General features: G+C 48.4%; 1 protein-coding gene across 1 annotated transcript; it reads right to left on the reverse strand.

Moving 5' to 3' along the window:
• Positions 1–6,412: 6,412 nt before the first annotated feature.
• On the reverse strand, positions 6,413–25,750 carry Crtap (cartilage associated protein). The gene is made up of 7 exons (XM_051140572.1): positions 25,229–25,750; positions 20,856–21,005; positions 17,934–18,105; positions 13,302–13,430; positions 11,756–11,901; positions 8,484–8,567; positions 6,413–6,861 (listed from the first exon to the last, which is right to left on the reverse strand). Exons 1-7 carry the CDS (start codon positions 25,691–25,693, stop codon positions 6,808–6,810), a joined length of 1,200 nt encoding a protein of 399 aa, XP_050996529.1. The 5' UTR covers positions 25,694–25,750; the 3' UTR covers positions 6,413–6,807.
• Positions 25,751–26,332: the final 582 nt, after the last annotated feature.

The following is a 26,332-nucleotide window of genomic DNA, read 5'->3' on the forward strand; positions in this document are numbered from 1 at the left end:
TGCAGGTATCAACCACCACAACTTAAGGCTATTGTCACCGTGTAAACTGAGGCACTGATATTTTGCGGACCAGCCCCCAAGAAGAAACTGACACGAAGCCACAAGAAGCTCAAGCCAGGGATCTGTGGTGGATGGGCTGAGGCACTGTGACAAAGCTGTCTAGGCACCACCAGGAGAGATTTTTTTTTTTTTTTTTCAAAAGCACTCGTACGACATTGCCATCCTGGCTGGGGTTGGAGTGGGTCAGCCCGTGCAAACCTGAGCTGCCCCAGTGTCTGTTCTTGCAGGAGCATGCTACAAAGACAGACGTGGGGACTGGTGCTGGCTGCAGCCAGGAAGGGCAATACATAAACCCTTTAACTGAGGCTCACTTACCGGTCCCCCCCCCCCCCCCCCGACACACACACACACCCTCCCTCCAAGCACATAGTTTCTCCTCTCCACACTAGGTCATTCAAGTCTGGAGTCACCAGAAAAAAGAAGGCGCTGTTTGGGGGAATGGCAGATGATCAAGAGTTCAGACAGCTGCAATGAACGATTAGCTGTGGTTCCTCCTCACAGCCTCGCTACAAACTGCGTTGCCATCCCATGTTCAAACACTATTAAATGAGAATGTTTTCTCTGGCACTGATCCATCTTCTCCCCACAGTTTAAGTATTGAATTTTTTTTTTCTATTTAAAACCAAAGTAGCTTTGGTTTGCAGCTCACATTTAAAACGTTAAAAAAAAAAAAAAAAAAAAAAAAGAAGAAGAAGAAGTTATTTCCATAAAGGTTGGCAGAAACCAGCCACTGTTTATTCCCCCAGTGGCTATAATAAACCTTTGCCCACTGACAACCTAACAGATCTTTTTCTGTTTGCCACAGGGTTAGGTTCAATAAAATTTTTGTGCTTAAAATTCTCTTAAGAAGGGCTCCTAAGAGCTCCCATTTCCTTCCTAAGGCGGCCTCTATGGGGAACACTCCCAGCAGCTCTCCTGGATCCAGAGCTGAGTGGAACCCAGTCAGTGGCCATCAAAATGCCTTTAACTCAAAGACACTCTGGTACTGAACCTAGTAGTCTGGTCTGGGGACACAGCTCACTGGTTGAGTGTTTGCCTAGCATACACAAGGCCCTAGGTGCAATCCCCGTTACTGCCCCTCACCACAACCTCTCCTGCCAACCATTCCAAAGTTCCTTTTACTCCAAGAATGATGACTCACACCTGTAATCCCAGTACTTGGCAGGTGAAAGTCAGGAGGATCAGGAGTTCAAGGTCATCTTCAGCTACTTAAGAAGTCTGAGATTATGGGCTGGAGAGATGGCTCAGTAGTTAAGAGCACTGACTGCTCTCCCAAGTTCAATTCCCAGCACCCATATGGCAGCTCATAACTGTCTATAACCCCAAGATCTGATATTCTCACATACAGACATATATGCTGGCAAAAACACCAATGCACATGAGAAAGAGAGGGAGAAAGAGAAAGTCTGAGGTTAGCCTGAGCTTTATGAGACTCAGTTTCAAAAGAAGAAAACAGAAAGAGGAAGAAAGAAAGAGAGAGAGAGAGAGAAGGAAAAAGGAGAAATAGTCAGGTGTGTAAAGGAATTTTAATTCAGAACATGGCTGCTCTAGCAAGAGATCACATCCAAAGACCTTCTAGGTTTGTGTGATCCAGTTGGGAATAGAGACACGCCTTTAATCGAGAAGGCAGAGGCAAGCAGGTCTGAGTTCAAGGCCAGCCTGGTATACAGCAAAGTTTCAGGGAAAGAAAAGCTTAGGTCCAGGTGTGGTGGTACATGCCTTTAATTCGAAACAACAAAGGTAAAGTTAGTTTGTAGAAGGAAGCACCCATGTTTGAGTGGCAGAAAAAGTGACAGAATCAGAGAAAGATTTAACAGAATAGGATATGCCAACTGTCACGAGAACAGAGAGGAAAGAAAAGCTACTTAAGGGGGCAACACAGAGAGAGGGAGGAGGCAGTTTCACCAGGACAGTAATAGACAGGCTGCAATGAGAGAGCAAGCTAGCCACAGGTGAAGGCACAAGGAGCCAGAGACTGAGAAGGAGCCAGGAGATTAGAGCAGATTGCTGGACTTAGTTTGAAAGCAAGCAGAGCACTTCAGGGGCTGAGAGAAGCCGCACTGAGTATGTCAGCTGGGAGAAGAATTTGAACCGGAACAGCTCAGTTAAACATGCCTGCCCAGAGCTCAGTAAGAACAAAAAAGGGTGAGCTTACTCAGCAGTAAGTCTCAGAGGCTAAAAACATTCTAGGCCTAGGTTAGATTGTACTAGAAGCTTCCAGGACCAGGCCTAGGTAAGCAGACAGAGCCAATAATCTTCTGAGACAACTGAAGCAGGCGAATAAAAGTTTCTTTTACACAAGGTGTGTTGGCTCGCACCTTTAATCCCAGCACCCTGGAGGCAGAGACAGGTGGATCTCTGTGACTTTGAGGCCAGTCTGGTCCATGTGACAAGTCCTGGAGTAGGCAGGGCTACATAGTGAGACTGTCTCAAAACAGCAACAAAGTAGTAATGTTGTTGGTGGTCAACCTTACATGCGTGTGTGTACACTAACTTTTCTTTTAAGACTTATTTATTTATTATTATGTATACAGTGCTCTGCCTGCATGTACACCTGCAGGCCAGAAGAGGGCATCAGATCCCATTATAGATGGCTATGCGCCATCTTGTGGTTGCTGGGAATTGAACTCAGGACCTCTGGAAGAGCAGTCAGTGCTCTAACCTCTGAGCCATCTCTCCAGCCCGTACACTAACTTTTTATGGCGTTTCTCCTCTTTGGAAATCAAGTCTAAGACTGGTGTGGGGCTCACACCCATCATCCTAACACCTAGGAGGCTTAAAAAGGGATGTCTTGAGTCCAAAACCAGCCTGGGCTATAAAGGGAGTCGACTCTACATCTCAAAAAAGAACATCAGACTACCTGCTGACTCTGAGTGACCACAAGTGGTGGCCCTTAGGAAGGGCATGGCACTTAGACTGCTGGAGGTTCCTGGAGTTGGACAGATATATGCACCACTGTGATTGGAGTCGGTCACTTCAGGACAGCCATTGCTCCATGCTGATGGGACAGAGGATAAATAAGGCATCTCAGAGCAGACATGAAAACTCTCATTAACTTAAATTGCACACTTTACAAGAAAAAAAAAATTTTTTTTTTTCAAAATTAGACCAAGCTGACGCTGACCCTATGGAATGCAGAGGCTGTCTAGGCTCTTCCAAGAAACAGGCAGGAAGACGTTGGCTGAAGCCACTGAGTGATTGTGTGGTAGATAAAAAATAAAAGTGAGGGGGCTGGAAAGATGGTTCAGCAGATTAAGAGCACTGACTGCTCTTCCAGAGGTCCTGAGTTCAATTCCCAGCAACCATATGGTGGCTCATAACCATCTATAATGAGATCTGATGCATACTGTATACATAATAAAAAAATATTTAAAAAAAAAATAATAATAATAAAAGTGAGCTTGTTCCTTAAGAGAGAAGATTTGGTTTCCTTTGAAATAAAAAAAAAAAAATGTCACTGGATCTGGTTGTGCGTGCCTGTCATCTCAGCATTCAGAACACTAAGTCAAGATGACCACAACACCAGCAAGTTCCAAGCCAGCCTGAGGTACATAGTGATACCCTGCCTCAAATAAACAAACCAGATTTAGCAATTCAAATCACAGTATTGTCACCCTCAACACCACATTGTGACTATGGAACACACTGTTGGAATGAGAAACCAGCAACTCTAAAGGCCCTGACCCGACCCTACTAACCGTATCATTTGCTGCTTACCCTGACTCCAAGGACAAGGACCAGGTGGCCACTTTAAGGGCCTCAGAGATGTGTGAACACCTGCAAGGGTCACCTTTATCACATGGCTGAAAAGAAAACTACAGCCTTAAGGCAAAGTCAACAACCACCAGGTTCTCTGCAGTTCTGTACCCTGCTGTATGTCGGCCCTGCCCAGTTCTCTGCATAAAGTGTCTCTGGTGGGTGGGGCAAGGCCAGAAGAAGAATGCACCCTTCTGTGGTCTATGATGTTCTAGTTTCCCTTCCTTCTTTCCTTCCTTCCCTCCTTCCTTCCTTCCTTCGTTTCTTTCTTTCTTTCCTTCCCCCCCTCCCCCACAAGACAAGGTTTCTCTGTGTAACAGCCCTGGCTGTCCTGGACTCACTCTGTAGACCAGGCTGGCCTCCATTCACCTGTCTCTGCCTCCCGAGTGCTGGGATTAAAAGCATGCACCACCACGCCCAGCACTAGTTTCCTTTCTGTTGCTGTGATAAAACACTTGGGTCAAGCAAAACTTAACAGAAGGAAAAGGTTATTTCGACTTACAGGTTACGGCCTATCCTTGATGGAAGTCAGGGTGGGAAACCAAATGAGAGCCTGGAAGGCAGTACTCGCTGAGAAGTGCAGCTTGCTGGCTCACCCACTGGATCTGCTGGATTAGCTTTCTTACCCAGCCCAGGACCACCTGCCTAAGGGATGGCTCCACCTGCATCAGTTAAAATAATCACAACGGCAATTTTTCAGGGCCGAAAAGATGGCTCAGCTGTCAAGAGCACTGGCTGCTTTTTCAGAGGACCAAGTTTCTACTCCCAGCACCCAAATGGTGGCTCAGAACTGTCTGTAATTCCAGTTCCAGGGGATCCTGGGCCTCCTCAGGTACCAGGTATGCCCACTGCGCACAAACACACATGGAGGCAAAACACTCAGACACATAAAAGTAAATGAATCTTAAAAAAAAAAAAAAAAGACAATCTTCCACAGCCCAACTTAATCAAGACAATTGCTCAATTGAGACTCCTTTCCAGGTGACCCTGTGTAAAGCTGGCGGTTACTACTAACTAGGGCCCATTTGTCCTCCTACCTGGAAGTCACTGGTCATTGAGAGGAGGGGACTGAACTGTAAGGATGAAGGGGTCATCTGTATTTCAGAGTGACACCTACCCCTTTCCCAAATAGTCCCCTGGGGATACAAACACTGCCTCCATGGGGTAGCTCAGCCTAAGAGAGAAGGGGTGGGGGCCTGGGTTGGGCTATGTACCCTGGATGAGAGCTCCCTGTGGGGACGCAGGAGCAGGGGAAAGAAGACAAGCTCTTAGGAGCAAGAGGATGAGGACACCTGATGGCTTTGCATGCTACTGACATGCTGGAGACTCACCAGTGAGTGGATTTCGCAGTTCCTCATGAACCCCACAACCCCAGGCACACTGGCTATGGCAGACCTGTGGCTTCTCCTTGGGAGAGCCCTCCTCTGCAGAAGTCACTAGCTATTAAAAGTTTGCAACAAGAGGCTGAAAGTGGCCTCCTTAAGAGCGCCCTGTAAGAAATCATCTGTGGGGCTAGGGGATCGTCAGTGTCCTGAGTTCAAGCCCACAGTCATGTCTGTGACCCTGGCACTCCTACAGGGAGAAAGAGGGCAGAGGCAGAAGAATCCTGGACCAGCTAACCTAGACTACATAGCACTGGGCACTGAGGACTACACCCAAGATTGCCCTTTGACCTTTACATGCTTGCCGTGGCGTGCACAGGTCCACACATACATCCACATAGAGTAAGAAGAAAAACCACCTGCCTTCAGATCCCTGCCTTGGGCTCCACCCTCTGAAGATTCCAATTTTATTTGCAGCCCGAGCTTCTCTGGCCACCAGCTCTGGGCCAGATCTCCCTTCCCCGCCCACTGGTACCATTAGTCACTTCCCTGTTGGCTGCGGCCATATGCCTCACAAGAAACAATGTAGGGGAGGGCGGGTTTATTTCAGCTTACAGTTCAGGAAGATACATTCTGCCGTGGGGGGAAAAGTCACAGTAGCGGGAGTGGGGGGAGGGGAGGGGAGAGCTGGTCACATTCAGTCAGCTTAGGAAGCAGGGTACCCAGGTCACTTTCTCCTTTTTCAGACCAGGAGAGAGTATTTTGTCACAGCTACCAGACCAGGAACCAACACAAGCAGGTCTTTCTTTCCCTCTGGTTATTCTGCCAGGGACCTCCACTGCCAGTCAGACGCTAACGTGGAACAGGAGCTCAACAACCCTCAGGAGAATAAATAAAACTAGACCCTGGCCCTGGCCTGCGTCCATTTCCAACTCTGAGACTTATAATCGAGCATGGTCCTCAAGTGAGATTGTTGCCCCTGATGTATTTGATGACTTAAAGGTGAGCACAGGCCACCTTTGGGTGTTGTGCGCATCTACTCGATCCGTTTCGCAGTAGGTGCAAGGGGTGGCTCAGGGCAGCCCAGGCAGAGCATCCTGAGGCTACGAGGTCAGCCTTCGTCGTCTGCCACCTTCCGTCTCTAACGAGTGACAAGAAGGAGACGAGAGTCTGGAGGGGCAGAGAGACCAAAGGAATTCTTCAAATATATTTATTATCTCTTAGTGTTTTTCTTACTTAAGGAATAATACTGATTTTCTTCAGGGATTAAAAAAAAAACAAGACAAAACAGACCACAGAAGAAAGACAAATGTGGACATGGGGAGGACAGCCGGGTTGATGGGAAGGCAGGTGTGAATGGGAAGGCAGGTGTGAATGGGAAGGCAGGTGTGAATGGGAAGGCAGGTGTGAATGGGAAGGCAGGTGTGAATGAACAAGCAGAAGATGGCTGGGAAGACATGTAACCATGAAGACAGGTATGCATACAGAGAAGGCATGTGGGTAGACAGGTGTGAACACCGGGAAGGCAGACTTGGCCCTGGTTCCGTGTAGTAAGCGAGACAGTGGCTTCCATTTCACTTTACAAAGGGAACGCTTTGAGGTATTGACAGCCCAGGCACTGGAGGCAAAAGGAACACGGAAGAAGAGACGTCTCTGTTGTTGCTCTGGACTAGCCGGACTCTTCCATCTCCAACAGGTCATCCACAAATTCCACAACCTCTCCCTGTAAGAGACAGTGGACACCTCAGTTAGGCTGGCCGCAGGACACAAAAGGCATCAGAGATGCGCAGAGAGTTTCCAAGAAGCCACCATTGGCTGCCTTCTCGGGTCCAAAACAAGCTCCCTGACTGGCTTGACACCCGGATGACCTAATTTCTCTCTCCTTAGAAACGAAACCTAAACCGGGTGTGGTGGTGCACACCTGTAATCCCAGCACTCAGAAGGCAGAGGTAGACGGATCTTTGTTAGTTCGAGGCCAGCCTGGTCTACAAAGGGAGTCTAGGACAGCCAAAGCTACACAGAGAAACTCTATCTTGAAAAAACAAAAAAAGTCAGGCGAGGTGGTACACTCCTTTAATCCCAGCACTCGGGAGGCAGAGGCAGGTAGATCACTGTGAGTTCGAGCCCAGCCTGGTCTACAAAGAGAGTCTAGGACAGCCAAGGCTACACAGAGAAACCCTGTCTCGGAAAAAAAAAAAAAAAGGAGAAAAAAAAAGAAAGAAAGAAAGAAAAATCAATAATAATAATAATAATAATAATAATAATAATAATAATAATAATAAAGAAAGAAAGAAAGGGAACCTCATCTTCTACCCCACGTGACCTCAGCATCAAGCAACCTGCCACCCATCAGATAAGGGGTGTCAAGTATGTGGTCCAGCCACCTCCCTGAAAGGCTTCACATGGAGCATCCTTCTATCTCCCCCACACATGTAAGTAAATGTAAACAAAACAAAAACATGGCATGGATAGAACCTATAGTTCTATCACTTTGGACTCAAGCAGGAAAAAGAGCAGTTCAAGGTTAGCCTGTGCTATGTGGCAAGACCTTGTCTCCGGGGGAAGGGGGGGGGGAAGGCAGGAGTGGGAGCTGGGGAGACAGCCCTGTGGGTAAACTACCTGCCGCTTGAGCTTAATGACCTAAGTTCTGATTTCTAGGATGCATGCACACACCACCAAGGCACAATAGCACATGTCTGTCACCTTAACACTGGGGAGGAGGACCCTGGGAGCTTGCTGCCCAGGCAGTCTGGCCCGAAGAATAGACTCAGGGTTCTGCAAGAGACTCTGAGTCAGAAAATAAGGCAGAGGGGACAGCGAGATGGTTCCGTGGGCAAAAGTGGTTGCCCTGCAAGTCTGGTGGCCTGAATTCAATCCCTGCGACCCACAAAGAGGGGGAAAGAGGAAACTGACTCCTTCTGCACAGTGACAAGTGGCCTGAACCCATATTACACACATATGAACGCACGCATGCATTCACGCACACGCATACGTTGGTCCAGCCTGGGCTTTCTAGAAAGCTGGACTTTTCCACACCAGAGCACTTGCTTTCATTAAAACCCCCACAGCAAAGTCAAGCATGGTAGCACACGCCTTTAATCCCAGCACTCAGGAGGCAGAGGCAGGTGGATCACTGTGAGTTCGAGGCCAGCCTGGTCTACAAAGTGAGTCTAGGACAGCCAAGGCTACACAGAGAAACCTTGTCTCGAAAAACAAAAACAAAAACCAAACAAACAAAAAGCCCACAGCAGCTGTCTTCTCGAGGGCCCAGCCTTCAAGTGACTCTGGCAAAGACATGAGTCATGTTTTCTCTCTGGCAGACGTGTGCAGAGCACGAGAGCTTACCTCATCGTCATCCATTAGGTGTTCCTCAGCAAAGTTGTACAGTTCTTTCTGGAGCGTAGTCACGTTAAAGAACTGAACTGCTTCCTGTTCGGACACAGAGGGGGCAGTCAGATGAACAGACTGGGCGCCAGCAGCAAGTTGGCACGGCATGCCGGATTTCACTCAAGGCACGAACGTGTTCACAAGTGTAGAACGGAAACGGTTGTGCAATTGTGAATGTGCCCAGCAGCCACTGAACTGCGCAGACACAAAGGTGAATTCTAGACACACAAACAACGCCATGGTTCTTAAAAGGGGAAGGAAGGTTCTGGGCTATAGCTTAGTTGCTATCAAGCTGGCTTGGCATGCTTGAAGCCCCAGGACCCATCCCCAACATAGCATCAGCCAAGGTGTGGTAGTGCCTGCCTGTAATCCTGGACCTAGGAAGGTGGACGCAGGAAAAGCTCAAGGTCATTCTTCATACCAAGTTCAAGGCCAGCCTGGGCTATATGAGACCCTGTCTCAAAACAAAAACAAAACAAAACCACTGGGAGTGTAGCTTAGTGGAAGAACACTTAGACTAAGTATGCACAAAGTCCTGTGTTTTATCCTCATAGCATTTAAAAAAAAAAAAAAAAAAAAGGTAGCAACTAAGTAAGTGTGTACATGTGTGTTTTAGCAAGGAATTGAGATATAGAAGATTTATTTATGAAAACCTAGGACAGCATACACAAAATCCTGAAGAAAATACAAAAACAATCTGGGTTTCTGTTTTATTGGGACAAGGGATTTGTTCTATAGCCCAGGTTAGACTCACACTTGGGGAAGAGTGTTAATTCAGAGCATAGGAGTTCTGGGAAGAGATCACACCCACACTGTGTGACCGGCTGGAATACAAACATGCCTTTAATTCAGGAGACAGACGCAAACAGATCTGAGTTCAAGGCCAGCCTGGTATAGAGCAAGTTTCAGGTAAAGAAAAGTTTAGATCCAGGCATGGTGGTATATGCCTTTAATCCCAAACAAAGGTAAAGTTAGTTTGTAGACGGATGCACCCATGTTTGAAAATGATGTCTAATTGAGTGGCAGAAAAGATGACAAATCAGAGGAAATTTGACTAAATAGGATACGCCCACCTCTCAGGAGAGGAGAGAGGAAAGGGAAGCTACTTAAGAGGCAGTTTTTCAGAGATAGGGGGCAGTTTTACCAGGACAGTGATAGAGAGATGGGTTGCAGAGAGAGAACTCAGGTGAAGACAGAATGAGCCAGAAAATGAGAAGCATCCAGAGGATTAGAGCAGATTGCTGAGTTAGCTTGAGGCCGAGCAGAGCAACTCCAGACAGAGAGAGAAGCCAGATTAAGTAAGTCAGCTGGGAGAAGAGTTTGAGCCAGAACAGCTGAGTTGAACCAGCCAGCCCAGAGCTCAGAAAGAACAAGTAAGGGTGAGCTCATTAAGCAGAAAGTCTCAGAGGCTGAAAACATTCTAGGCCTAGGTTAGATTGTATGGAGGCTAGAAGCTTCCAGGACTAGGCCTCGGTTAGCAGAAGGAGGTAGTACGCCTCCCAGACAACAACTGAGACAGTAGAATAAAAGTTGCTTTTTAAAAAATTTTATTTATTTTTTTATTTATTTATTTATTTATTATGTATACAGTGCTCTGCTTGCATGTACTCCTGCAAGCCAGAAGAGGGTGCCATATCACATTACAGATGGTTATGAGCCACCATGTGGTTACTAGGAATTGAACTCAAGACCTTTGGAAGAGCAGGCGGCGCTCTTAACCACTGAGCCATCTCTCCAGCCCAAAAGTTGCTTTTATACACATTTACTGACAGTCCTCTTCTATCTGCATGCAGACGGCTAGAATGACAGTTACGGGCCACTATGCCCAACAGCAGCAAAGATTTTTGAAAGTCGCCCTTGACAATAGGTGCAAAGCCTCAAATTTATCTGCCAAAAGAATTAACTGGGGGCTGGAGAGATGGCTCAGCAGCTAAGAGCACTGTCTGTTCTTCCAAAGGTCCTAAGTTCAATTCCCAGCAACCACATGGTGGCTCACAACCATTTACAATGTGATCTGATGCCCTCTTCTGGCCTGCAGGGGTACAAGCAGGCAGAGTACTGCATACATAATAAATAAATAAATCTCTTTTTAAAAAAAGAATTAACTAATGTTTATTCATAAAAGTCTATAACTTGGGAGACAGAGGCAGGAGTATTGCAAATTTAAGACCAGCCTGGGCTAGATAGCAAAATCATATCTCTCAAGACCAAGGGCTGGAGATAGCTCATTGGTGGAGCACTTGACTGCATGTTCCTGGCTTCAAACACCATAAGAAGGGAGGTGAGGAGGACACAAAGAAAATGACAAAAATGGCAGGTGAAGCAGAATCCTATTTTTGTAAAAAAAAAAAAATAATAATAATAATAATAAATGCAGGCTGGGTGCATAAGTAAATGTATGGACTCGAAGAAGGAATTAAAGAGTGGCAGGCCCTGGAGAATGGCTCGCTGGGTAAAGGTGCTTGGCACCAAGCCTGACGACTTGGGCTCAATCTCTGGGACCCACATGGTAAAAAGGAGAGAGCTGATTCTCACAAATGTCCTCAGACCCCACGTGTATATTGTTGCATGTGCAGGCGCGCGCGCACACATACACACACACACACACACACACACACACTAGGTGAAAACATAAGGAAGAAATTAAACAGGGTGCGTTGGGGTATGGTCTGATGTATTTTGATGCTAATTACTTAGCTGGAAGAGAAGCACATGGCCGGCATGGATGGAGATTTGGCCCAGATGAAAAACATTAGCAACTATTTGGGATTATGGATGAGAGGTAGCTTGATAGAAATTGGTAGAAACAGATGGCATGGGATTGATACCTGCCCCACTATGGGAAGTAGTTTAGAGGATTAATGTCTGCCCTGGCCCAGGTTAACTAAGGCTATTTTAAAATATAACAAGTGTCAGTGTCTTAATTGATTGATAGCCGGGCCTACTAATAATACAGATAATTTTAAAACAATAAAGGTGGGATGGCATATGCCTACGGTCCCAGCATTCAGGAGGCACAGGCAAGCGGTTCTCTGCAAGTTCAAACCCAGCCTGGTCTACACAGTGACTTCAGGGTCAGCTGGGGCCACAGAGTCAGGGCCTGATTCAATAGGGGCAGGGGGAAACCAGAAGCAGTGGCATCCCTTCCCTTCAGAGTCCATTCTTTCTCTCTGAAGGGCAGAAGCAACCCCCTGGTGGCGGGGACAGGGGACCCAGTGTGGGGCACTCACCGGCCTGGGCTGGAAGTGCTCATCTGAGAGGCCCCACTTGTCCCTGTGGAACTGATAGTAGACCAGGTTCCGCTGCATGACCTTGTCGTTCTGGTCGAAGAGCAGGTAGCTGACGGCACAGGGGGCCGCGTTCTTCAGATCGCTCACTGGGAGCAGAGAGGAGCAAGTGAGCAAGCCACGCCCTGCAGCTCCCTGTTGGCCACACCCAGGGGAGCCAGAAGCCTTCCCTCCCTCCAGGAAAAGACTGCGCTTTTCCTCCACCCCCTGCTCTAGAAAGCCCCTGGCCTCAGACAGTGGCCCAGGCACAGTCTAAGTCCCATGGCCACCCAAAGGACCACCCTCTCGGTCTGTGCTGACTCGGCTGGCTCCAGACAGTTGGAGCCAGTCACAGGAGGTGGTGATGGGTCTCAAGGCCTGGGCCACACTGACACCGGCGAGGACAGAAGCTGCCTACCCGCAGGCTTCCTGCTGGAAGCTGTAGCTCCTGAGGCCCATTGGGCTAGGACCACAATCCCCAGAGGAGGTGGGCCCTCCTCTAACCAAACCAAACTTGGAAGACAGAAAGAAGGTCTGGGGACGTAGCTCAGTTAGTAAAGTACTTGCTGAGCAGACATAAAGCCATGGATCCAATCCCCAGCTCTTCATGAACCATATTAGTATATAAGCTAATATACTAATACAAACAAATATAATAATAACAAACAATATGATATATAATAATAAATTATATTATATTATTATTATATATGACAATATAACATACAATAAACAATATAATAATAAACTAATAAGCGATGACACACTGCCAGCATTTGGGAGGTGGAGGCAGGAGGATTGCTATTCAAGGTCATCCTTGGCTATAACAGTGAGTTTGAGGCCAACCTGGGCTACGTGAGACTCAGTTTCTAAGTACATAAATAAACAAATAAATAAATTACATAAATAAGGACTCCACACTACCGAGACCAACAAGATAAATCATGGTAGGACTCAAGATTAGAAGCGCCAAAGGTTACTTTGTCCTGCTATCTTCTGGGGACAGGTTCCCTGTTTAGAACTGCACTCCCTACGTCACCATTAACACGGGAAATCAGAGCGGGGAGTCAGGCATAGAAGAAATGAGACACAAGCCCCAAGGTATTTATTTATTCTGGCACCTTCCACAGCCACTTCTAACCTATAAACCAAAGACACTTACATAACAAGACTCCGGTTGGCAGGAATGACCCAGCTGAAGATGAGTCAACTGCGCCACCTAGTGGCTGTTTTCAATAACGACAACCTTAAAACTTCCTGCACGCAATGTGGCTGGTGGAGGCACCAATTTCTACTTACACTATTTACCGACATCCCGGGAAGGCAAAAATTTCCCAGGGAACAGCGAGAAAAACCCAGAGCTCAAGCTCAGGGTCTCTGCTTGAATCAAGGGACCACAGGCCTCTCCGTGCATAGCATGAACGTTGGCCTCAGTGTCCCTTCTCAGCCACCACAGGGTAAGCAGGGGAGTGTTAGGATCTCATTGAAGATCCTGCGCGGGAACACTTACGCTTATAGTAAGCAAACTGCAAATAGTGGTACATGGTAGCCACGAATTTTTCCACAGGATAGCCTCCTATGACAGGAGTGAGGGTCTCCTCACATTGAATCTTGCACTCCAGAACTTCTATATAATGATCTGAAAAACAAATATAAATTCTCAGAACAGCCCCACCCTCCCCCCCACCTTGGAAATCAAGGCCTCATGCACTCTAGGCAAGTGCTCTACCACTGGCCAGCCCCAGCCCCAGCCCCAGCCCCAGCCCCAGCCCCAGCCCCATTACTATCTTCAGTCTAGCTCTGCAACATTTAAAATAAAGAACTTGTGGCTGGAAAGACAGCTCAATGGGGAAAGCCCTAGCTGTTCTGCCAGAGAACCCAGGCTCAGTTGCCAGCACCACATGGTGGCTCGCAACCACCTATAACCCCAGTTTCTGGGGATCCTAACACTCTCGTTTGGCTTCTAGAGCATTCATGCAAGCAAAGTACCCATAAAAATAAAAATTTAAAAATTGCCTGGTAGGGATGGAGAGGTGGCTCAGTGGTTAAGAGCACTGCTTGTTCTTCTGAAGGACCCGGGTTCAATTCCCAGCACCCACATGGCAGCTCACAACTGTCTGTAACTCCAAGATCTGACACCCTCACACCAATGTACATAGATAAAAGTTAAATAAAATAAATAAATAAATAAAAATTTAAAAAAAAAAATTGCCTGGTGGTGGTGGTGGAACACACCTTTCATGCCAGCACTCGGGAAGCAGAGGCGGGCAGATCTGTGGGTCCAAGGCCAGCTTGGTCTACAAAGGGAGTCTAGGACAGCCAGGTCTACACAGAGAAACCCTGTCCCCCCAAAACACTAAAATATAATTCAAAATGTTTTAGTGATGGAAGAATGTTAATATAAATTAATATGAATAGCCGGGCGTGGTGGCGCACGCCTTTAATCCCAGCACTTGGGAGGCAGAGGCAGTGGATTGCTGTGAGTTCGAGGCCAGCCTGGTCTACAAAGTGAGTCCAGGACAGCCAGGGCTACACAGAGAAACCCTGTCTCAAAAAAAATGAATATGAACAGCGACTTTGCACTGCCGAGAGGCTATACCTCTTCTGTAGTGAGCAGAATCACTTTTCAAACAGTTAAAGCCGGAGGTTGGCAGTCGAGCTCAATGGCAGAGGGCTCGCCTGGCACACATGAGGAGTGATCCCCACCACAACGACAACGGCATCACCAACAAATTAACCGTCAAGTTGCTAGGGCAAAAACTGAGACAGGCTGGCTTCAGACTCCCATGAAGCCGAGGATGACCTTGAACTCCTGATCCTCCTGGCGCTGCCTTGTGATTCCCCAGCGCTGGGATGACCGGCGTGCTCCACCATGACTAGATAATGCAGAGCCGGGAACTGAACCCAGGGCCTTGTGCGCGCCACTTAAACACTTGGTCATCCGAGCCACACCCCCAATCCAGGATAACGAATGTAAGTCCTATGGACAAATTTGAATATGCAAAATGGAAACAAAGATGGAAACTGGAAGAGAGTGTAAGACATGATAATGCCTAGCTAAAGCAAGCCCACAAAATATGTGGGAAGTACCTATGCTTGAGTAACTGTTGCAGAAAAAAAAAATATGACGGAGGTGAAAATTCTCAATGGGAGAAGCCGGGACTGAGGAGGAGAAGCATGTAGGGACCATGAAGTCCTTAGGGCCTTGCTGTTAACAAAATGTGTAATAAGGTATATAAAACCCTGCTACAGCCGGGCAGTGGTGGTGCACGCCTTTAATCCCAGCACTTGGGAGGCAGAGGCAGGCAGACCGCTGTGAGTTCGAGGCCAGCCTGGTCTACAAAGTGAGTCCAGGACAGACAAGGCTAACAGGGAGAGACCCTCTCTCAAAAAAACAAAAACAACAACAACAACAAAAAAAAAAAAACCCGAAAAACAAAAACAAAAACAAAAACAAAAAGCCTGCTACATCAGAAGCAGGAAACACTTGAACTAAATGCTCAAAGATTACAGCAAGTGGCTGGGGATGGAACACAGGGGTTAAACATTTATGGCGCATGTGTGAGGCCCTACGTTCAAGCCCCAGCATTGCAATAAAAAAATAAAATAAAATAAATAGCTGTGGTTCTCCTCTTCCCGGGGGGGGGGGGGGGGAGGGAGCAGGGGAGGGGGAGCAGATGGCCACCAGTCCCACCAGTCCACCTAGGCCAGGGGAGCACAGGATGAGGCACAGGGCCAAGCCTGTAAGCAGGACAGAGATCAACCACTCCAGGAACTAGTTTAAATTTACTCAGGGAGAACAAAGGCTGTATAGCCCTTGGGGAGTGGGGGGTGGGGGGGTGGGGGGGGTGGAATTCCAGGATAGGTGTACATAATTGGTCAAACCCAGGCACTTTAAGGATGCTTGTTTTGCATTTGGCAGCATGCACCTAGCATATGAACGGGAACACAGCACCTAATTATCCTATAGGCGCTGGGAGGGGAAGAGCTAGCAGGGAGCTGTGTCATGTATCAAATGTGGTTAAGGACATCTATGTTTAAAGACACTCTCCAGATGGAGTCAGGCAGAGAGCCGGAGGCCCTGCTGGGGAGAGGAAGTCCTGCACCTAACGCCCACCTCAGAGTGGCTATCCGGACTGCAACCCCAAACAGCAGGGCCTTTCCAACAATGAGCAACTTCTTCTACAAGGCAGTAACAGATATCACACATGTCTGGATGTGACATTCTGAGGCCGCTTCGAGTTGTTCCAGCCAAAAACAGACACTCCCAATGTATCTGTCGGAAGCCCAATGAGGGCATCTTGTTTGGTGGCTGGTGGCTGCTGTGTGAGAAAGGGTCTCACTGCACAGCTCTGGTTGTCCTGGAAGTCACAGGGATCCTCCTGCCTCTGCCTCCCTACTGCTGGAATTAAAGGTTGAGTGCCACGGGGGCTGGAAAGATGGCTCAGAGGTTGAGAGCACTGACTGCTCCTCCAGAGGTCTTGAGTTCAATTCCCAGCAACCACATGGTGGCTCACAACCATCTATAATGTGATCTGATGCCCTCTTTTGGTGGGCAGGCATATGTGCAGGCAGAGCACTGTATACACAATAAATAAATAAATCTTTTTTTAAAAAAATGATGAGTGCGCCCCCCCCCCAAAAAAAAAGACGCTTGCTAAAAGCCTGGTGGCTTGAGTTTGATCCCTGACCCACATGGCAGAGAAGAGAACTGGCTCCGTAAGTTGTCCTCTGACCTCTACATGTGCACTATAGCACACGCGTGCAAGCATGTACACATCAAACAAACAAACCAACAAAATAGCTCAACACTGGTAACGGTGCCTGCAGCCGAACCTGACCACCTGAGTTTGAAGTCCAGGCCCACGTGGCAGAAGGAAGAAACTGACTCCCACAAAGCATCCTCTGAGCTCCATACATGTGCCGTGGCAGACATGCATACACACACACACACACACACACACACACACACACACACATAAATAAATAAATAAATAGAAAATAAACAGATGGAAAAACACTATAGAATTTTGTTTAACAAAGTGTCAAGAAAAGGTCAGTAACAGAAAAAAAAAAAAAAAAAAAAAAAAAAAAAAAAAAGGTCAGTAACAGGCACAAGGAAACAGTTTGACCTTTCCTCTGTTTTTAATAGTGGAGACTGAGTCCTCAGATGCAGGATGCTCTCTGAGAAGATTCCACAAATGAAACTAGAGAGGGCACAGCACAAATATGGGAAAGGAAACTGGACATGAAGCCTCCAAGAGGCCCTGACTGTCAACTACTGAGTCCAAAGGAAAGGGAATGGTTAAAACATTCAACAAAGAATCCAGACATCTAGCCGGGTGTGGTGGCACACGCCTTTAGTCCCAGCACTAGGGAGGCAGAGGCAGGTGGATCCCTGAGTTCAAGGCCAGCCTGGTCTATGGAGGGAGTTCCAGGTCAGCCGGGACTACGCAGAGAAACTGTCTCAGAAAACAAAAAAGAAAGAGAGGGAGGAAGTGAGGGAGAAGAAAGAAAGTTGGCAATGTAGGAAGAAAGGCAGCAACGTAGATGAGAAATTCACAAGGAAAGAGAGATGGGGGAGAACCAAAATGATAGAAATGAAAAGTTCAATGAATTAAAAACACAGTGAAGGCGTGGTGATGCACGCCTTTAATTCAAAGCCAGCCTGGTCTACAAAGCAAGTCCAGGACAGTCAAGGCTATACAGAGAAACCCTGTCTCGAAAAACCAAAACATAAATAAATAAATAAATAAATACACAGTGAAATCATCACCAATAGACTAAATCAAGCAAAAGAAAAACTATCAGGGATGGAAAACAAGGACGAGGAAATACTCCATCCAAATACCAATAAAGAAAAAAGTTAAGCACAATCACAACTTTGAAGAACTCCTACATAATCAAAGCCAAATCTAAACTGGGTGTTGTGGCCTACACCTTTAACCCTGGCACTCAGGAGGCAGAGGCTGGGAGATTTCTGTGAGTTTGAGACCAGCCTGGGCTACATCACCAGGCCAGCCTGGGCTACACAGTGAGCCGCTGTCACAAAGAGAAAGCAAATTTCTTTCCCATCTTAAATAAAGACATCCCTCAGCTGCCAGGCAAGGCATCTGTAGCACAGGCCCTATTCACGACCGACCTGCTACAGACAGGTAGAAATCCTTGAAGTCTTTGATCTCCCTGGAGCCCTCGCAGGCAGCCAGGCATTCGTAATAGGCCTTGAAGAAATCAGGAAGTGCCAGCTCCATGTCCGTAATGGATGTCCTCCAGTTCTCCCCATTGTAGGCCCGCACCGCACGGACAAACAGGCTCTGGAAAGCAAGAAGATGCAAGCAGAGGAACACTTTGTGTCCGTCCTGTTCCACCTCAGCAAGCTGTACCTCTCACACCTGGATGGCCCTTTGACTAACACAAACCGAACTCGGCTGCATGCGGGTCTAGATTTGCCTACACTCACAACAGTTACACTTTTTGGTGGTTTTTTTTTTTCGTTTTCTTTCTTTTTTAAAAAAATGTATTTATTTATTATGTACAGTGTTCTGCCTGCATGTACACCCACAGGCCAGAAGAGGGCACCAGATCTCATTATAGATGGTTATGAGCCACCATGTGGTTGCTGGGAGTTGAACTCACGACCTTTGGAAGAGCAGCCCGTGCTCTTAACTTAACCTCTGAGCTATCTCTAAAGCCCAGGTACAGTTTTTTACAAATAGAGTCTTGGGTATCAGAAGCTGACGTCAAAGTCCCCATATAGCTGAGGATGAGCTTTGTTGTTATTGTTGTTAAGATTTATTATAGATACAGTATTTTGTCTGCATGTACACCTGCACGCCAGAAGAGGGCACCAGATCTCATAATAGACGGTTGTGAGCCACCATGTGGTTGCTGGGAACTGAACTCAGGACCTCACTGGGTAGTGGTGGCAAATGCCTTTAATTTTAGCACTTGGGAGGCAGAGGCAGGTGGATCTCTGTGAGTTTGAGGCCAGCCTGGTCTACAAAGTGAGTCTAGGACAGCTAATGCTACACAGAGAAACCCTGTCTCAGGAGGTTGGGGTGGGGGTTGGGGGGTGAATTCAGGACCTCTTGAAGAGCAGCCAGTGCTCTTAACCTCTGAGCCATCTCTCCAGCCCCCAAGGATGAGCTTTTTAAAAGTTTATTTTCACAGGCTGGAGAAATGTCTCAGCAGTTAAAAGCACTAGCTGCTCTTCCGGAAGACCCTGGTTCAAATCCCACATGGCAGTTCACAACTGTCTATAATTCCAGTTCTAGGGGATTTGACGCCCTCACACAGACATACGTAAAGGCAGAACACCAACGTACACTTTTTTTATACAATATTCTGCCCACACGTGTGCCTGCCCACCACAAGAAGACACCAGATCTCATTACAGGTGGTTGTAAGCCACCATGTGGTTGCTGGGAATTGAACTCGGGACCTTTGGAATAGCAGACGGTACTCTTAACCTCTGAGCCATCTCTCCAGCCCCCCAACGTACATTTTTTAAAAGAATATCTTTTACATTCTATTTATTTAGTGGGGGCACACTTGTAGAGATCAGATGACTACTTACAGTAGTCAGTTCTACCAGGCAAGTTCCAGGAGTCCAACTCAGATCAATCCCCAGGCTTGGCAGCAAGAACCCTTACACCTGAGCCACCTTGCCAGGCCAACCTGAACTTCTGAGATCTGGCACCACCATGCCCAGTTTTATACAGTGCTGGCAACTGAACCCAAGGCCCTTGTGCCTCTATGCAAGCATTCTACCCCTGAGAAACACCCCCCCTAGCCCAAATGACTATATTTCTTCTTCAGTTCAACTAAAAATATAGCAAGTATTTGACAATAAAATGAAACGCACCAGCACTCGGGAGGCAGAGGCAGGCGGATCGCTGTGAGTTCGAGGCCAGCCTGGTCTACAAAGCGAGTCCATGATGGCCAAAGCTATACAGAGAAACCCTGTCTCGAAAAACCAAAAAAAAAAAAAAAAAAAAAAAAAAAAAAAAAGAAATGCAGATGCAGGAAAAAGTGAAGGAAATCTGGTCAGTGATTCCCAGAGTCATGGACTGGGGTGGTGGCCTGACTGCAAAGGGGCAGAGGGAACGTGTCAAGCTGGGTGATTTAAAAAAAAAACAAAAAACAAAAAAACAAAAACAAAAACAAAACACCAAAAAACAAAAAAACAAAAAAAAAACCAACAACAACAAAAGCAAAAAAACAGCTGGGCTTGGTGGCACATGCTTTTAATCCCAGCACTTGGGAGACAGAGGCAGGCAGATGGCTGTGAGTTCGAGGCCAGCCTGGACTACAAATCGAGTCCTAAGATAACATAGAGAAACCCTGTCTCGAGAACACAACAACAACAACAACAACAACAACAAAAACCCCACCTCCACATGCTCTTTCTAGCTGTCATATACACTGAATTATGGAAAGCTCATCAACGTTGAGATGAAGGGGCATGCTGGTGCATGTAGCCCAGCCTAGCTTTGAACTTGCAACAGTCGTCAGTGCCTCAGCCTCCCAAGTGTTGAAATTTGCAGGCAAAAGCCACCAAGCCCAACTTGCTGGTTTTCCTTCATGGAAACGTTGCGCCTGGCCAGTTTCCTATTGTCGTAACTTGGCAAATATTAGGGAAAACATCATAAGCGTCTTTAGATGTCGGACTCTGGGCCAACAAGATGGCTCAGTGGGTAAGGACACATACCACAAAACCTGACGACCTGAGTTCAATCCTCCAGACCCACATGGCCAAAGAAGAGAATTGCAAATTGTCCTCTGACCTCCATACAAATGCTGTCACACTAGATAAACACACACACACACACACACACACACACACACACACACACACACACGATATAAGGTTTTTTTGTTTTGTTTTGTTTTTTTGGTTTCTCAAGACAGGGTTTCTCTTGTAGTCCTGGCTGTCCTGGACTCGCTTTGTAGACCTGGCTGGTGCCTAGAATTCACAGAGACCCCTCTGCCTCCCAATAGAATATAAATGTTTTAAAATTAACATATCCTCTGGCACCTCCCACAGGGTGAAGGCAGGGAGTACCTCATAGGACTTGGTTTCCAAGTCTTTAATGTAGTCCTCAGCTCCAGGCAAGCTCCTGTAATATGCCATGTTCCTCTTCATCATCTCGTCGTCAGGGTGCTTCAGAAGATAGGTGTGAGCTGCGGCGACAGCCTTCGGGAGGTCGTTGGCCTAAGTGCACCGTGGGAGCGTTAAGTTTCTAGACAGGCACTGAGCACTAAGTTTTAGAACTGGGAGCTTCATTTCAGCAACTTCTTTTCTTCCTTCCTCTCCTCCTTCCTTCCTTCCCTTCCTCTCCTTCCTTCCTTTCTTGACCCACTCTTGTGTAGCTCAGCCTCAAGGTCAAGAATGACCCTGAACTTCTGACCCTCCTTCCCTTAACACCGCCAAGTGCTGGGGTCACAGGCATTTGTGAATACAGCCAGTTTTATGCGTTAATGGGGCTTGTACTCTCCCAGCTGAACTGTGGCACCAGTCTCTTCAGGGAGCCCTTCAGTTCTTTCTTTACCTAAGTAATACTTCCGGCTAAGAGTCAATGACCTGGGCTAGGTATAGTGGCGCACACCTTTAATCCCAGCACTTGGGAGGCACAGGCAGGTACATTGCTGTGAGTTCGGGGCCAGCCTGGTCCACAAAGTGAGCCCAGGACAGCCAAGGCTAACACAGAGAAAGCCTGTCTCGAAAAACCACAAGAGTCAATGACCTTTCAAGGCCTCTCAAAGACCTGGGCCGGCCATTCTGATGAGTCTTTGTTCCCAGAAGGTGACAGTGTAGATGGCTTCACAATGCCATCCCTTGTCTACCTCCACTGCCTCTACCATCTAGGCCCCCAGGAGGATAGCATTTATAACAGACCCTGCGCTCTCTGGCTTCCACAGGGTCACCCATGAGGAGCCCAGTGGGAAGCTAAGCGGGAGGGCTGTAGTCTATTTCACCTCCTGGCTCTCTCCCTACAGCCACCCCTGACTGCAGTGCTCCCAAGCTGAAGGTCACAGATGGCGTTCTCCATGTGGTCACTCATCCCAGCTTCCAATAACTGCTCACTCCCTTCCTCCTCCCGGCCAAGGGTTGGGTATACCTGAGTGACACTAACACTAAGGGATTCAAACATCCCTTGTGGGTCCCTGCACCTGCACACATTTCCATAAACAACTATCTTAATAAACCTTGACAAACACATTAATATTTCCAGACACCTCACAGAACCTTCTGCCTCTTCTCTTGGGGACCTCCCTTTCTCTGGTTCATCAACCCCACAGAAATTTGTCCAGCATCTCCTATAAGCAGGCACTGTTTCCAGGAATCAGGCCAGTGGCAATCAGTTCATCTCGGGGCTGCAGGGCCATGGCCCTGACTTTAGGGCTGGCCACCTGATCAATACTACCAGGAACAGAGAAGGGTCTCCATAGGACAGGTGTGCTGTGGGGACACCTTTAGGGGTGTTTATTACCATAAACCTCCATTCCCAACTTGATGGAATCTAGATCCAGAAAACCCAGGAGAGAAGCCTCAGCACGCCAGCGAGGAGTTAGCTGGATTAAGTATCAACTGGGATTATCTGCCCACTGTGGGCAAATACCATTCTATAGCCTGGGTTCCCAGACTGATCAAAAAAGAGAAAACAAAGCCAGGCAGTGGCAGTAAACACTTTAATTCCAGCACTCAGAAGGCAGAGGAAGACAGATTTCTGAGTTCAAGGCCAGTCTGGTCTACAGAGCATGTTCCAGAACATTCAAGGCTACACAGAGAAACCCTGTCTCAAAAAAACTAATTAAACACACATACCAGCATGCCCCCCCACCTCTCCCCCCCCCTCCCTCTCTCTCTCTCTCCTTCCTGACCTTCCTTCCTTCCTTCCTTCCTTCTTTGTTAGGTCCTTTGGGTACTGTTGTCACAGTAACTAGAAAAGTAACCAACACAGGCAGGCACATGGTGATGGGTCAGCCTCCCTGTGGGGATACCTGCCAATAACCTGAGGCCCCCATGTTGACAGAGTCCTGGCATAATCTGGCAGGGTGAAGGGTCTCCACCAGACATGCATATAAGGCCTCCTTCAGCCTTCCCAAAGGAATATGAGGCAAGGATGGTGATTAGGTTTAAAGAGAAAGAGAGACACACATACAGAGAAAGAAAGAGAAAGACAGACAGACGGACAGAGACAGAGAGAACATACAAGACACAACAAATTCTTGACAATAAGATGTTAAGTGGGCAGCGGGGGCTGGAGAGATGGCTCAGAGGTTAAGAGCACTGTCTGCTCTTCCAGAGGTCCTGAGTTCAATTCCCAGCAACCACATGGTAGCTCACAACATATATAATGTAATCTAATGCCCTCTTCTGGTGTGTGCATGTACATGCAGGCAGAGCCCTGTATATATAATTAATTAATTAATTAATTAAAAAGAGGGGGCATCCATCTGTCCCAGAATGCCCCTAAATTTGAGGCAAGTCATCTAGATACAATGGCGGTTTCCTTGTGGAGAGGGGGTGGGTGGAGAGGATGGCAGGCTCCCAAATGTCAACGCTGACACCTAGAGAATGACAGTAGATGGCCTGTGGCTGATAGGACTTAGGGGAAGGCTTGGACTGGCAGCTAGGGAGAAGGAAAGGCTCTGGATGCAGCCGATGAATGTGACTTATTCTAGGAAGAACATTTAGGAAGAGGAGTACAAGGCCAGCAAGGTGGCTCAGTGGGTAAAGATGCTCGCCACCAAGCCAGATGACGAAGTTCAGTGCCCTGAGCTCAGCGTGCTAGGAGGAAGCGGACTCCCACAAGCTGTCCTCTGACCTTCACACATGCACAGTGTGCCCGCACGCGCGCGCGCGCGCGCGCACACACACACACACACACACACACACACACACTAAATGAATAATGAACAAAGGCAAAAAATAAAAAGCCTTTCTTAACCAGAAAAAAAATAGAAGCTGGGATATGAGCGTTCTCTCTCAATGCTAAGGCATGTGAAGGCCCATCAGGCCTTTCTGTTCAGCAACTGGGAATTCAAACCTCTCAGAACAAGGACATAAAGGGCAGAGAACTGCAATTTGTGGCTATTTTTAGCAAGCAATTGCAGGCAGAACTTAGCCCCATAAAGAGGAGGCAGTGAACTGTGTGTGTTAAATTTTGGATGACCGAGGTGAGCCTGGTGAATCACAGTGCCCGCACTTTGCTGAGCAGAGGGGTCTGCGCCAAAGAGCAGGCCACACTGATGACGCCCTCCGTCCAGCCCCAGGTCCTCGGCCGGGGCACTCCGGGGCATATCTGCCATCTCAGCACAGGCTGCAACATTTTTCACAGGAGCTGGGAGGAGTGGATCATGCAGAAGGAATGCAGGCAGGAGGATGAAGAATTCACCACCAGCCTCAGCTATGCAGCAAGTCTGAAGCCAGCCCAGGTTACATAAGACCATGTCTCAAAAAAGTAGAAAAAAAGGAGGGGGGTGAGGGGGAGGAGGAAGAGGAGGAGGAGAACTTTCATGCTTAGATGAAGGTAGAAGGACAGGATTTGGAGCACTTTTCCAGACCTGGGTGAAGGGGACTTAAGCCATAGCTCAGTGAGTAAGGGCACTTACTGCTCTTCCTGAAGCCCCAAGGTCAAGGTCTGTTGCCATGGGTAGCATTAGCACCTCTAATTCCAGCTCCAGGGATCTGCCGCCCTCTTCTGGTCTCCAAAGGCATTCACACACATATGGGGCATGGTATACACATATGCATGGTACACACACACACACACACACACACACACGCACGCACGCACGCACGCACGCGCGCGTGCGGCACAGATACAAACACCAGAGAGACAGAGACAGACAGAGACAGAGAGAGAAACAGATAGGGAGACAGAGAGATAGAGTCTGAATTCAAAGAATAACAGAATGATATTTGAGGTTGAGGGGCAAGGCTTATCTTTGGGGTTAGCGGGGCTGGACCTAGAGCGGTGGCCTGGGGAAGGCCCAATATGAGAAGCTGCTAGTGGGTGCTCAGAAGGGTGGGGCTCAGTGAGGGTTGGAGAGGCAGGGGGGCTTGCTGAGAGGGGGCCTCAATGGGACAGGATGGGATCTGGCGTGGGGTGGGGGAAGGCTTGGTGAGGCAGGGCTCGGGGGCAGGTTCTGTGGAACTGGACTCTAGGCCAGAAGTGGAGTGAGGTTCTGGGACTTGGCGCAAGAAGGGACCCTGCTCAATGGGACACGGTTTGAAGGAAGGTGATTGTGCAGGAATGGAGGGGTGGTTTGTCGGGTCGGAGAAACAGTAGGTATGATGGGCGGGGCTTGGGTCGGGCGGGAGTGGTTTGGGAGCAGGGGTCATCTGGGCGGGGTTTAAAGGCGGGGCTCCGTGGTGGCGTGGGCAGGGCATCGTGGGGGCATGCTTCTGGCTGGGGCGAGCGCACTTACCTTGAAGTAGGCGAACTGCAGAAACTTGTACGGCTCGCGCTGCTGAAAGTCGGCCAGCACCGCGCGGCTAGGCTGCGACTGGCGAAAGGCGGGCAGGCCCTGCTTGCAGCGCTTGAGACATTGCGCGCGGCGCAGCAAGCTGCCAAAGAGGCGCAACTCAGCATGGCTGGAGGGGCCGGCGGCCGCGGGCGTGGCCGTGCTGCAGTTGCGGTGGCAAAAGGCCTCGCTGTCGCGCAGCAGACGGTGTAGCCGCAGGCTCACCTCCAGATAGCCTACGCTCTCGGCCCAGTGCTCGCCGCTGTACTGGTCGAGCGCGTGGCGGTAGGCCGACTCGAGCGGCATCAGCTCGTCCCGCGGGAAGCTGCGGAAGCTGTAGCGCTCGTACTGTGCGCGCCCGGGTGGCAGCAGCGCGCACCCCGCACACAGGAGCGCCAGCAACGCGGCCACAGGGCTGCGGGGGCCCATCGCGCGTGGCCCGATGACTCGAGCCCAGAGCAGAGGACGCGCGACGCGGCAGGCCCAGGAAGGGAGGAGGGGACGCTGGCCGCGGCCCGCCCCGTCCGGCAGACCTCCCCGCCCGGGGATCGAGATGGGCGTGTTGTGGGGGGAGGCGCTCAGTCTTTGCCTCTGAGAGGTGGAGGGGAGGACTTTAGTGAGTTCCAGGCCAGCCTTGGGTACATGGAACCCCCATCTCTGAAAGGAAAGAAAGCTTATAATCACTTGAAAACGTATGGGCCGCATGCCCTCGTTTCTAATTCAGCACATCCCGGTTGGGGTGCGTTTTCTCCCCCAACCCCAAACCTGGTCTTGCTGTAGCCCACACTACCTTTAAACTCACTATATAGTCCATACTGACTTCAAATTTATGATAGTCTTCCAGCCTCTCCACTGCACGGAGTCATAGACACCCGCCTCCAAGCTTGCCATAAACAACTGAGCCAGCGAGTCTACAGATCACACTTTGAATCGCAATGCTATTGACCTAAGGTTTTAGAGGATGTTGCATTGATAAAATCAGAATGCCAGTGGCTCTTTGTAAATTGATTGCCTTGTCTTAGGACAAAGCATGCTGGAGAAATTTGTGCAGGAGCAGTGATGAAGACC

The sequence above is a fragment of the Acomys russatus genome, chromosome 32 (genome assembly GCF_903995435.1).
Source record: "Acomys russatus chromosome 32, mAcoRus1.1, whole genome shotgun sequence".
Lineage (NCBI taxonomy): Eukaryota > Metazoa > Chordata > Mammalia > Rodentia > Muridae > Acomys > Acomys russatus.